This window comes from Sitophilus oryzae, unplaced genomic scaffold (assembly GCF_002938485.1).
Source record: "Sitophilus oryzae breed Bouriz unplaced genomic scaffold, Soryzae_2.0 scaffold_122_pilon_pilon, whole genome shotgun sequence".
Lineage (NCBI taxonomy): Eukaryota > Metazoa > Arthropoda > Insecta > Coleoptera > Curculionidae > Sitophilus > Sitophilus oryzae.
The window spans coordinates 235,079-248,445 of NW_022145871.1; the positions used below are offsets into that span (position 1 = coordinate 235,079).

The 13,367-nt window shown below is 31.4% G+C and overlaps 1 protein-coding gene across 7 annotated transcripts in view; it reads right to left on the bottom strand.

Annotated features, from left to right (window-relative positions):
* Positions 1 to 2,743: 2,743 nt before the first annotated feature.
* The window catches only part of LOC115874152 (WD repeat-containing protein 7), a 71,356-nt gene continuing 60,732 nt past the window's right edge, over positions 2,744 to 13,367 (bottom strand). For 4 of the 7 annotated variants that reach the window (XM_030889251.1, XM_030889252.1, XM_030889253.1 and 1 more), the window contains 4 exons: positions 13,077 to 13,263; positions 12,269 to 12,395; positions 12,043 to 12,213; positions 11,811 to 11,983 (listed from right to left, as the gene is read on the bottom strand). In XM_030889251.1, coding sequence (XP_030745111.1) covers positions 11,811 to 11,983; positions 12,043 to 12,213; positions 12,269 to 12,395; positions 13,077 to 13,263 — 658 coding nt within the window. Of the gene's footprint in view, positions 5,254 to 11,808; positions 11,984 to 12,042; positions 12,214 to 12,268; positions 12,396 to 13,076; positions 13,264 to 13,367 lie in introns of those variants that run through there. The other 3 variants (XM_030889246.1, XM_030889250.1, XM_030889247.1) reach the window with 3 other exon arrangements.

A 13,367-nucleotide genomic window follows, 5' to 3' on the forward strand; every position in this document is an offset into this window, starting at 1 on the left:
ACGCCACTAGATATGGAACCAACATTTCGCGGAGTTCTATCAATTTTGTTGTCTAGTTTCAACCTAAAGAGCAGTTAAATTAAGGTCCAAAATAGAATAGCATCAATCTATTATGTTAAGAATACATTTCTATGTTTTGTTGGTTGCATAGGTTTCAGAGTGTTGTCGTTGTATATGGATGTCACACTAGCTTAGTTCGGGTTTTGTGTTATTACCGATTCTGAACCATGATACAAAGAAAACAAGGTATGATCGATAGTGGCTCCAATGTCGTTCAGTTTGCGCATATCACCTGTGACGTCACTACGCCATGCAAAAAAATCCATATTGTTCAATGGCCAATTGCCACTAACGTAAGCTCAGAGGGAAATATGAGGCAATTTTTTCCTATCTGCATGCGCTGTAGAGTTCTAGGACAGTCCATAATCGGTAATAACAAAAACCGAACTAAGCTACTAATTAGTGATTTGTGTTTCAAGAAAAATATAGGCATCCTTTCATCAAATTGAAAAAAACACGAGAGTAGCGCTTTATACTAAAAAGGAGAAAAAATTGGCCTAATATATTCTATGAAGAATTGGTGAAATAAACTAGTGAAAATTGATTTTCTAATATTTGTAATTAAATAAGAACGAACCGAATATTGTTTTTTGAAATATAATATAAAAAACGTAGTGTTCTCTTTATTTATCTTTTGTTGTGGACCATTTAAGAGAAAATTTAGCGAATTAAGACCAAAATTTGAAATTGTTGGTAGGAGTTTCCAAAATTATCCATGTTCTGAAATATTAAGAGGTAGAAGCAATATATTTTATATTTAATGTAAATAAAACAATATACAATATGCTGTTCTATCCAATATTTTGTGGTTTTAATTTTAGGTGTGCCCGGGTATTATAAAACAGTTGTAAAAATTCTAAACAATTAAACACATCACTTATATCAATATATATTTGACTAAAATGGACACATATAGTATTGCTAAAATTTGTTATATTATGTACATAACACAGAAAGACTTGCTTCAACAGTTGAAGCTGAAACGACAGAAATTATCAAGAGACCATATTCTTTAAGTTAAAATTAAAGAATAATAATAATAAATGCTCGAGGACCTCGAAAATTCCTTATATTTTGAAAATGTAAATACTACCATAGGAGAGATATATTCATAAAGGCTTTATAACATTAGAATCAGAATCACATTTAAATACAGACAGAAATTTCATGAAAGAGATACAACAATTATTAAAATCGGGACTACGTTATATAAGAGTTCTTACGAATTAACATTTGAAAACATTTCAGGGTTATGAACATATATATTTCTTCAACATTGAACAATTTACTTCAATACTTCTCATAAGATATATTTTTACTTATATTCACTTAAAATATTATCAGTTCATAGTGCAGTAAATACAGTAAATAAGAAGAAATATTAAAACATATATTCACAAGTTAGTTTGAACTGTTAAAATAATTTACATGTCTAATTCCATAAAAACTAATACCTAAAATCGAAGGAGGAAATAAATAATATTATTTAACATTTATTTACAATAGAAATAACAACATACTGCACAGACAGTCCTTTTATTTTTACTCTAAACAGTTTCTATTATGTTGGTAATACAACTGATTTTTGAATCTCAGATTTATCTCACATTACGTTCATAGTAAAAATAATCGCACTGTATATGTATATATATTTATATTCGGTGATTACACTGAACTTAATTATGAAATACAAAAATCAATTTTATAACAAATTATAGAAATTATTAATGTTTGTAAACTTTGGTGTAAATAATTAGTATTCAGTTTTTAAACATATATGTTGCGATTATAGTGTACGTTGCGTATTTCAAATATTTTCTTAATCCTATAATATACATATACATACGTATAATATAGTACGACAAAAATTTATAATATGACAATTTTTTTCTTAATAAAATTTTCATTTTTATTTTCCATATAATTTCCTATTATGTTTTTTTTCCACCCTGTATACAAGTTTTTTTAAGGAGTTATATATGATCAGAAGGAATTAATTTATTACTTGTGACACTGTATACGAAAAAAAATATTTATGCAGATTATAATAAATTCATTTTTAATATGTAGAAAACTCAATCTTATAAACGGAGCGATCCAAAATGATTGAAATAGTTAGCTATTCCGATTTTATTCATTTAGTTAGCAATAAATATAAGAAATTCAAATACTTATTAGGTATTATTACAAGCAAAAACATAAATGACACTTAAAATGAGTAGGTATATCAAGTCTGGAAATTACAAAATTTTCGTTTAACATTTCAATTCCTCAATTTATGTACATTGTGTATTACGTTAAAATTGAAGGAATAATTGAAATAAGCAATAATATACAGGGGGTTTCATTTAAAAAAATAAAGTTTGATGTGACACAACTTTATGACCGACCCTGTATACTTAAATTTAATAGTAGCTAGTAGGAATTTAAAAACCCATACAACAGTATCACAGTTTCGGCAGAATGGCATCATTAAATCAAACTAAACACATCGAAATTAATTAAATCGAATTGTTTAAGTGATATTTTCAAAAGTCAATAACTCGGAAACGGTTGGTTTGAAGTACATTGTGTGTATTTCGATGTTTGCTTAGAATTGAAGGAAGAATTGAAATGTGTAATAATATACAGGGGCTTCTATAAAAAATGAAACTTTGATGTGCCACGACTTTATGAACGACCCTGTATACTTAAATTTATTACTCGCTAATAGATATTTAAAAATCCTATAACTTTTATATTTAACTTTTTGCGGTACCTCCTATATTTTACCTAATAATCGATCGTTTCCATACATAATAGCGACCCTGTATGTGTATTTCACATGCTCGGCTTCACAGAATGCAGAATAGAGGCGATATAGTCACAGATTATAAACTTATCGTCAAAAGCAGTTTTTAGTGGTTCCAATTTTCGGAGTCGCGCACTAGTTAGGTTACTATTTTGCGCACAAGCATGCCCACTTATTTCCTCTAAAATTGTGCACAGCGCCTGACCGGCCCAGTTATTACGCTGTTTAAACGGGAGTTTATTTTTGCGGACAAGAAAATTTACTCGTTTGCTCATCGTAATAAAAAACAATTTTCGTACCACGAATTAGGGACAAGATTTTTATCTGTGTACTTATAGGATACCTAATCTGTGATATAGTCTTTATAATAAATATGATTGACATACGTCGCTGAAATGTTTCGAATGATAATTTGTTTTACCATCAGTAACAAGATAATTTGTTTTACCATCAGTAACAATGGGCGCGTTCAGGGACGGTCAGCGGCTGAGTGGCTGAGTAAGCGGTTTCCCTAAACGGTCTCTTTTTACACGCAAAAACAGTCAGCCGCTGAGTAAAATACTCAGCGGTCGGTCAGCCGCTGTGTTCCCTGAACGCGCACAATCACTAATTCTAAAATCCTCTAACACAGTTTTGCCAACTGTTTCAATCACTGTGGATCGCTTCGTATAACAAACATGATTTTTTTAGATTTTTTCACTTTTATACATCGCTTCTATACACTAACAAATACTTTTAGAAGATATAAATTACCATTTCATTTAGCAACATTTATTATTTGTTACATAAATATAGTATCTTATCATTATGGGCTCTTAAATTTCAACAACGATATTGGATAACATGTTTAGGCGGTTACATATTATATGTAACCTTTTCAATAATATAATAATTCTTACTATTAATAACAAATCAATAGTTTATAACACATTATCTTGCATTGATAGCTGTAAAAAATGGCTTAAAAAAAGTACAGTTGAGGCACCTTGATTTTTTTTATATATTAACTTTTTTTCCAAGAAACAGAAAAGTGTTTTGCTAAAAAGGTTTTTTAGTAGTTGAAAATGCGCATGCCTTAAAATTCTTCAAGGTGGTACTGGTGAAGTATAGTGCGATGTTGCCAATCTGACGATATGCTACATCATACCCAATGGAGGCTCGCTTAGTGTTTCACCTAAAATTGTTCGCGCTATGTGTAAGATAAAATCGAAGTGATTATTGCATATCGCTCAAATGTTACAACATTGACAAAGCACGAAGTATTTATTCTCAGATCAATCGTCTTAAAACAACTCGCCAACGCTTTTACTAACGATGCAGTTGTTAACACAGGTTGCCAGGGAAACACGTGGTCTTATCGGTAGTTTGTCTAAAATCTAAAGCTTAAAAATAGTTTCGCGTTTTCAATATTTCTGTGAAAAAATGACGTCAAATATTTCAAAACGTTTTTATTTAACGTTATCATGCATCCAAATAGTTCTTACTATAATTTCTTTTAAATTACATTAGTAGCGGATACGTCAGTCTTCGTCCCATAGTTGCTGAATGTTTCAGAGCATGTAAACAGAATGGGGCATGCTTTATGGGGCATGGAACAGCTACGACTAGTTACATAAAGAATGTTGCATGCCCGATTATGTGCAGCACTGCACTAAAAGAGGCACCATCTAAACGAGCCTTCTGTATGATTATGGCACATACGCAATTTTCTACCAGCTATAAAACCTTTTTCCATTTTTTAAACTAAATATTGCTTTTTTAAACTAAATCGATATAAGATTTATTAGTTCATTAGATTTAGGCTTTATACATACATACTTGACTTGATTATAAGGTTTGCGTTCGTGCATAGGGATGTTTTTTAATATAGGTATTATGTAAATTATACTAGTCGATCTCTTAAGATATTTGGTAAAATTTTCTTTATGCTTGAGGCACACTTTCTATAAATTGTTTAATCAGTTTATTTTCTCTAGAAGTTCATATGCTATAATAAAAATCTTTTTTTTTTAGTTTATATCAATCCGTGGATGATAAAACTAGCCAACGTTTAGATAAAAAAAAATCCAGATTTTTGCTGTAGATTATGCACTTTTTACATAAAAATAACATCCATCTAAACCACTTTCAAAAAGCTGAAATAGTTCACCAAATAATCCTTAATTACTATTTAATACTCGAAAAAATTAACATTTTCTATATATTATATATATTTAAAAAAAAGACTAGACTCCAAACTGAGTTCAATTTTCGATCGTCATTTTTCAAATTATTGTCTGACTTCTGCTCCTCCTAATGTTTTACTTTTCCAACTCTACACTTACGAAATTAACAAATATTAGGTCCATTTGCATATAATCTTTACATTTAGAGTAAGTCCAGCCAAAAATAAAATAGTGTCTCTAAAATAAGTGCAAGTATTTTAAATAACGGTGATAAATTAAAAATAAAAACCTTTCTATAGAACCGCCGACATTAAAAGACAATCAGCCAGCTATCAGCTTATTCGACGCCCTATGCTGACACCAGGACAAAATATTGAAAATAAATGTTAATATAACGATAAGAGATTATGCAATAATTGTAAAGATTTAATCTTTCAGTTTAATTTAAAATAACTAAATATAGTTCATATCAGTGGCGGCTCGTCAGGGTAGGCAAGGTAGGCGGCGCCCACCCTAAGATTTTAGCACAATTTAAGCGATTTATTACATTACATTATTTATTATTAATGTTGCCAATACATAAAAATACTGTTAATACACAGAAGTGTGTTTTAATAATAATAATCAATATTATTTTAATATTTGTGGTCTTGTATATTAACATATTCACTACCGCTGGCGTCCGCTGACCGCTGACTGTCCCGCTGCGTAGAAAACAAAATAATTTTGACCGTTGGAGTGCCTTTGTTCGGCGATTTTTACATCGCCTACTATTAGAGTCGATGCACGACGTAGTTTTCAGTCTTCTGTCTCTGTATAACTCATCGTGCGGTAGCGACGCGACATAAGTCGGAGTTGTATCATATTAAGGCGGGGCTTAGGCGAAATTTCCGGTCGCCTTCGCAAGAAGTCGTGGTGGTTCGGTAGGCTTAGATGTTAAGGGGATATTCCGGATATTTCATAAGGAGATATATCACGTTGCGTTAAGGGGATATTTCATATGATTCATTATATGTAGCATTTAAAACTTTTATATGAAAATTCAAAACACGTTTAAAGCAAATTGGAACATTTTTCGGGCTTGTCTGAGATTATTAAAAATGATATAACCGGTTGTATTTCAGAACACGCCACAGAAATAAAAGAGTCCGAAATAAAAAAGCGCGTTATTTTGTTCGGTGCAAGAAGGCGATACAACAGATATTACAGAAAAGTCTCTGTGCTATTTCAATTCGATATGCTAATAAACGCGGCTAAGTCAAATATCTTTGCGAATTTTATTTCATGAAATATTAGATAACATTATTGTTATACATTTAGAAATAAGGTTTGCAGATAGGTACTCGTATGTCTCAATTATTTTTATTTATCTCTTGCGGATCCGAAATTTAAAGAATCCTATAAAAAATTTCCAACGCATTTAACATCTGATTTAACAAACTTGTTATATTGATAGGTACATTTCCAACTTCCAACGCATTTAATAGCGATTTAACAAACAAAAAATGTTATTGGCCAACATAACTTAATGAATAAATTGCAGGTTTTAATAATAGGTATGATAATTTCGAGCATAAAATAATTTAAGGAGAATAATCCTGGAAATATATTTCCAGAGGCTTTCAAATTGTTTCTTTTGTTTGTTACTACACCATTTACAAGTACTTGGGTTGAGAGACATTTTTCATGTTTGAAATGCATTAAAATCCATGAAAAATAAACGTTTATCGCCTTACTTTCAATCTAATAAGACCTTTTCACAGCTTTTCAACAATCTTATGATTTTACTGATATAATAATAAATAACTTTTCTTTATTAAGAGACCGACTCATCAATTTAATATATAAAACATAATTATTCTTTCTCTCAATACCATACCAATTTTTAACTTTGCGTAAAAAAATAAAAATAAAATAAAATTCTATGATACACTCCATAGTGACTCCATAATAATAGATAATAAAAATAATAGATAAAATAGATTAATAAAAACTATACTTGTAACATTATGTCAATCATTATGTCATTACGTTGAATGCTGTTATTTTTGCTTTAGTTTTGTCCTAAATATTTTTGAGCTATGTTTTTAACCCAGAGATAACATATAACAAACTGGGCTAGGGTATTATGTAAATTAGGGGGGGGGGCAAATAGACGCAATTAAAATTCTGTCGCCTACCCAGTCACACGGGTCACGAGCCGCCACTGGTTCATATCAAATAAACTTTTAGTCACGTGATTAAGCTTGACCGGCACAGCGTTGCCCACTTTTACATATTTTCTTTTAAATAAATAAATGTGGTAACTTCACGTTTTACAGCAGAGCTACCACCTGAATCCCCAGCGCGAAATTTAAAATATCTACAGTTAGTCAGCCGGGCGCCGAATATGTCCATGGTTGGCAACAATGAATTTACAAATTGCGCCCTCGATTACATAGTTAAACTTTAATTGATATCAAATATACAGGGAGTCCCAGAAATGAGTGCAGATATTTTAAGGGGTGGTAGATCTGGTCAAAATAAACATATTTTCTCTTTACCATTTTTAAAATAAATTGAAAATAACCGAGTTATTTAACTTGGAAAATTTAAAAAAATAATCGCAACATTTTGAGAACCGCCGGCAGATATCGCCAACTACATCCAATTACCCGAATCACGCCCGGATTTCAGTTAATTCGACGCACTGTGTTGCCATAGGGACAAGAAAGTATATGTTAAAAATAAGTCATAAAATCACAACACCTGAGGAGTTTGCAGAGATGCATTACATTTTTAAGATTGTGATATTATTACATAAAATAAATTAAAAGTTAAATGTTTTAATAATGTGTTAAAAAAGTTAAATTAAAAAACTTAAGCCAACATTAAAAAAGATACTTATGACAGATCGATGTAACTGTGACAGTTCTCTTTTTCGATATACACTTAACTAAAATACACTTCACTGTGCTGCTTTACTTGTACATGCTATTATAATAACTACTAAAATAACAGTCCCCATTTTTAACACATTATTTTCATATAGGCCTCATCACAATTTGAATCACTCATTTACAAAACACCTTGAAAAGCACACATTACTTTGAATACCTTTCTGAATGAATAAATGTTGAGAATTATTGTCTCTTACCGCCACTATTGTCACTTCCGAACTACTTTCAATCTAAGAAAATACATGTTTCACTCAACAATTTTAAATACGTATTTTGTTTTTTCGCTATTTTTTCTATGTATTTCAACAATTCCATCGACGGCGCCCAATCGTCGCGTCGGCCGTCGGCCAAGAGAGCGGCGCATCACTGGTAACTGCTCCTTTGTCGCGCCGCCGTGTCGAGCTTGCATCATGCGAGGTTGCCGTAGTTTCAACAATTTCAAATTCAAGACACTCGAAGCAATCAAATTCTTATTAAATTTTAAAAATAAAACAGAAAAACATGAAAGGAAACAAACAAAACACAAATGAATTGGTTATTGATAAGGTCACAAAAAGAAATTTCTAAAATGTTTATCGTAATTCAGAATTCAATACATCGAAAACAGCCCGACGAATAATCAATTCATTTTTGTTTTGTTTATTTCCTTTCATGTTTCTCTGTTTTATTTTTAACATTTAATACGAATTTGATTGCTTCGAATGTCTTGAATTTGAAATTGTTGTAACTACGGCAACGTTGCTTAACATCGTCGTCTGACGCAAGCCCGCCACGACGGCGCGGCGACCGGCGACTCAAAGGACCAGTTCACACGCGGCGGTTCTTGGCTGACGGTTAGGCCAGAGAAGAACGACCGGTTAGGCTGTCGATGGAATTGTCGAAATAAATCGAAAAAATGGCGAAAAAACAAAATACGTTGTCAATAATTGTTGAGTCAAACATGTATTTTCTTAGATTGAAAGTAGTTCGTAAAGTGGCGATAAGAGACAATAATTCTCAACATTTATTCATTCAGAAAGGTATTCAAAGTAATGTACGCTTTTCAAGGTGTTTTATAAAACAGTGGTTCAAATAAAACAGAGAAACATGAAAGAAAACAAACAAAACAAAAATGAATCGATTATTCGTTGGGCTGTTTTCTAAATTTCTTGAATTGAATTCTAAATTACGATAAACATTTTAGAATTTCTTTTTTGTGACCTGATTGTGAATAATATGAATCATTTTATTAAATTTATTCCAAAATAAAGTTATTTTGCAGCATAACAAAGATTTTCGTAAACGTCATAAACGTAATGTTTTAGTTAATTTTCGGTGGTTTTTGTTAAGTTTTCATTGCAAGGGTAAGTACTAAAAATAATTAATGTGTTTTTTTTTCTATAATTATTAATAATGAGCACTGATAAAAGATTAAATTTAACATTCCTAATTTTTGAGTAGAAATTTGTCTATGAATTTATAAATGTAGAACAATGTTCCGCCGAATTAGGTAGAATGTGGATAACATAGGAGGTTGCAACACTGCAAGGTTTAGATACACCGTAGGGAAATCGCAGGTGAATAAACAAGTGGCACTAAAAAGTTTTTTCAAATTTCCCGGAAAATGTCAAGAGAAATTTTAAATTTTCAACATTTTTTTTCACAAAAAAACCTCATAGGCGTGTTTCTGGGGTTGAACTATACTACCAGTTAAAATATTTGCACTTATTTCTGGGACACCCTGTATGTATTAGTATGTGTTTAAAAATAAGGACAGCGCTTTTTTCTAGAATTATTAGTTTAATCACTAAATTTTTTTTTGCAATTTATTGCATAGAAAGTTAAAATTACTATGAACTTATAAATACCCAAATGCATCCCCGAATGTGCATCACTTAGAAAGTGCTAACATTGAAAAGCTTCGATACTCCATCAAGAAATTTCAGGAGAATGAACCTACTGCCACCATTTTTTTTAATTTAAAATCTCCCATAGGATATAATAAAAACGTAAAATTTTAAACAATTTTTTTACAACAAAAAACTCAAGGACGTGTTTCTGGGGACGAAATATACCACCAATTGAAATATTTGCACTTATTTAAGAAACAGAGAGTATACAGTATATATTAGTAGTGACGCCCTCACTGTTCGGTTTTTATATGATTCAAAATAAAAAATATATAAATTGTAAAATTAGTAATTTTTTAATGGCCATAATGCGTTCTTTCAAAATCATGGAACAACTAAATCATTTCCATAGATCCAGTGACGTACCGTGACTTTGAATTTTGAGACCAAAAACTGAAACAATAATTTGTCAAAAAAATCATATTACAGCTATATGTTTTATTTTGCATAAAAATGTTAACTAATAAGTTAGAATAATTATAATTCTTCCCTAACTAAGTGGTTTTATCGTTAAATTTAACTAAAGCTAAATACAACACAAATCTTAAATACGTGGACTATTATAATAACAAATACATCGTAAAAGACATGGAAATTAAAGGATCATTCAGAACTATAAAAAGTATTACAGAAAATATAAATGTATGGCGGAGAAAATATAAATGTATGGAGGAAATATAACAAAAACCAAAGATTTTAGTAAGCGCTTTTGTTTGAAATAATTTTTTTGTATTTTTTAAACCGTTGTTCAATGAACGATATAAAAAAGGGCAATTATTTTTTAGGAAACTGTATAAACATACCTTTAATCATTGGCGACGAAGAAACACCTGTCTTAATGTATATTCCCCCTTCTGAGCTTTGCCTTTTGTTAGGTGTGGTTCAAAAACTATTTGATTGTTTTGATTGGAGAATACCAATGTTGCAACAGAATGGATAAAAAAAAGCGGGATTGAAACTAGATCGTTATCGAAAATGTAACGGAAATAACGCCAGACAACTTTTAAAGAAAGTGGATATTTTGAAGACGATATCGCCCGGTAAAGAATCCTATTCAAAGTTTTTAGAAGCAAAAACCTAAACATCTTTTTTTTAGGAAATAAATATATAGCAGTGTTTTCTGCATTCAATCAAGTAGTTTCGAGTTGTTTTGGTCAAGCACTAAATAAACATTTTGAACATGACATCGAACAATTTATATTGGAAATACTCAACTTAGGTATTAAAATAACTCCAAAGATTCATGCAATTCTGCATCATGTGCCAGAGTTTATAAAAGCAAATCATAGAGCTCTAGGATTTTACTCGGAACAACCATCTGCGAGCAGGTTCATTTTTCCTTTAAATTATTTTCTAAAAAGTTTAACTTGAATCCTCGTTCAGAATGCTACCAAAATAATCTTTTACGATGTAGTTGTTGTTATAATAGTCCACGCATTTAAGATTTGTGTTGTACTTAGCTTTAGTTAAATTTAGCGATAAAACCACTTAGTTAGGGAAAAAATATAATTACTCTAACTTATTAGTTAACATTTTTATGCAAAATAAAACATATAGCTGTAATATGATTTTTTTGACACATTATTTGTCAGTTTTTGGTCTCAAAATTCAAAGTCACGGTACGTCACTGCATCTATGGATATGATTTAGTCGTTCAGTGATTTTGAAAGAACGCATTATGGCCATTAAAAAATTACTAATTTTACAATTTATATATTTTTTATAACAGTGCCCTCTAGAATGATTAAAAAGTAATTTAGATAATTTTTTATGCGGAAAATTAAAATTACTGGAAACTTATACAAATATGCAGAATATTGGTATTGGTATATGGGTCGCAGTGCATCAATACATTGTCGATAAATAATTAGGGAAAACAAACCCGCAGTACTTAAAAGTTCTTGAAAATTTCTCAAAAAATCTCAAGAAAAATATAAAATTTTCGATGTCAGACGATAACTTACCATTAAACGTTAAATCTTGTTTCTGAACCATCAGCAAGCATTAGGGTTACTGTCCTGTTATTGATCCAGATCAGTCGAGCTAATCGCATAGGATTAAGTCTGGCAACATCGGCAATGGGCGCCGTACTGTAGGATTTGACGTTCTTTGTTTGTGATTGGCCCAAACCAAACATACCTTAGTTAAAAAAAGTGGAGTGTTTTATTGAATAGTCTATTCTGAAAAAAATATCTTACCAGTACTGGTTTGCCAAAAACTCAGTTTGTTCTCTCCACAAGCATAACTAACCAAAAATTTACCGTCGGGGCTGAAAGCACATGCTGTAACAGCTTCAGAATGGGCGTGGATCACTGTACATCTGTTTTGTCTTAGCTCGTGAATGGTTAACGATCCCAAATGTGAACCCACTAAAAAAACATTATGTAGACTTTAAAATATTTATTTAAATAATAATAATGCAACCTGCTATTCTTCTGGTCGTTGGACAATGAGATACTTGGTTAAATTTGCAGATAGCAGGAAAAACATTTTGCAAGCTCTTGTTTTTTAGTTGACTTGGATCCAAACAATGGAGGATAATGTCCACTAGCTAAGGAATAATCATTATCAAGAATGACAGCGTTAAATAAATGTTTTAAAAGGCCTCATTAGAGATTACTGCCTACTATATATGCAACCAGCATTCCATCGATCCTATTCCATGATTTTACCTCTACTTGCTTATTTACTTTGAACCTTAAGAGTCCATTTCAAAATAAGCGTTCGGCATTTAACGTTTTATTTTTAAAGTTTTAACTGGCTAGGTATTTTTACACAAATGAAGAAGGAAATTAAAGATAAAGGATTATACTATGTCGGTACTGTAGCACATTTTTAGATGACTTCTTTAAGATTTGGTGGTCAAACATCAACAAAATATACCTTATGTTTGGACTAAATTGATTGCTCGCTATTTCATGGCAAATGCTGAAGCTCTGTAAACCTTAATCAAGCCATAATCAAAGCACGAGTGTTTGGAATTTTGGGTGTAGCTTAACACGACAGGATCGGGCTAAGCCTTAGGCAGATTTCTAAAATATAATATATATTTCCTTCGGCCGCACACCCGCTTTACCCAACCCCTGAGAGCGACCCAACAGTACAACGTAATAGACTCTTAAGCATAGCTGACTTAAGGTAGAGAACGGAAAAATACAATAATAGGACTTAGCATATTGCTGGTTGCATGTTCAAAGACGTCACAATGATGCTGAAAGCTATCTCTTTTTACCTCAACTAGAAGAGTGCTCATTTCCGTCTGCATTTTCTCTATGAGCAACTCCACGCCTCTAAGTATTTCAGGTTTCGCTTTGTGCAAAACGTTGTTGTTCATGTTAATGTTCAACGTTTGAGCGTTCTGTTGCATGGCGTTGTACCTAGCCACCTCTTTGGCCATTGTTGTTATGAAAGCTGCAGGTCTAAAAAAATATCTTGAGAGTTATACTGAAAATATATTATTAAACAACAGGAGACGGTGTAACATAAGCACTGTATGCAAATCTACAATGCCTTAAGGTCCATC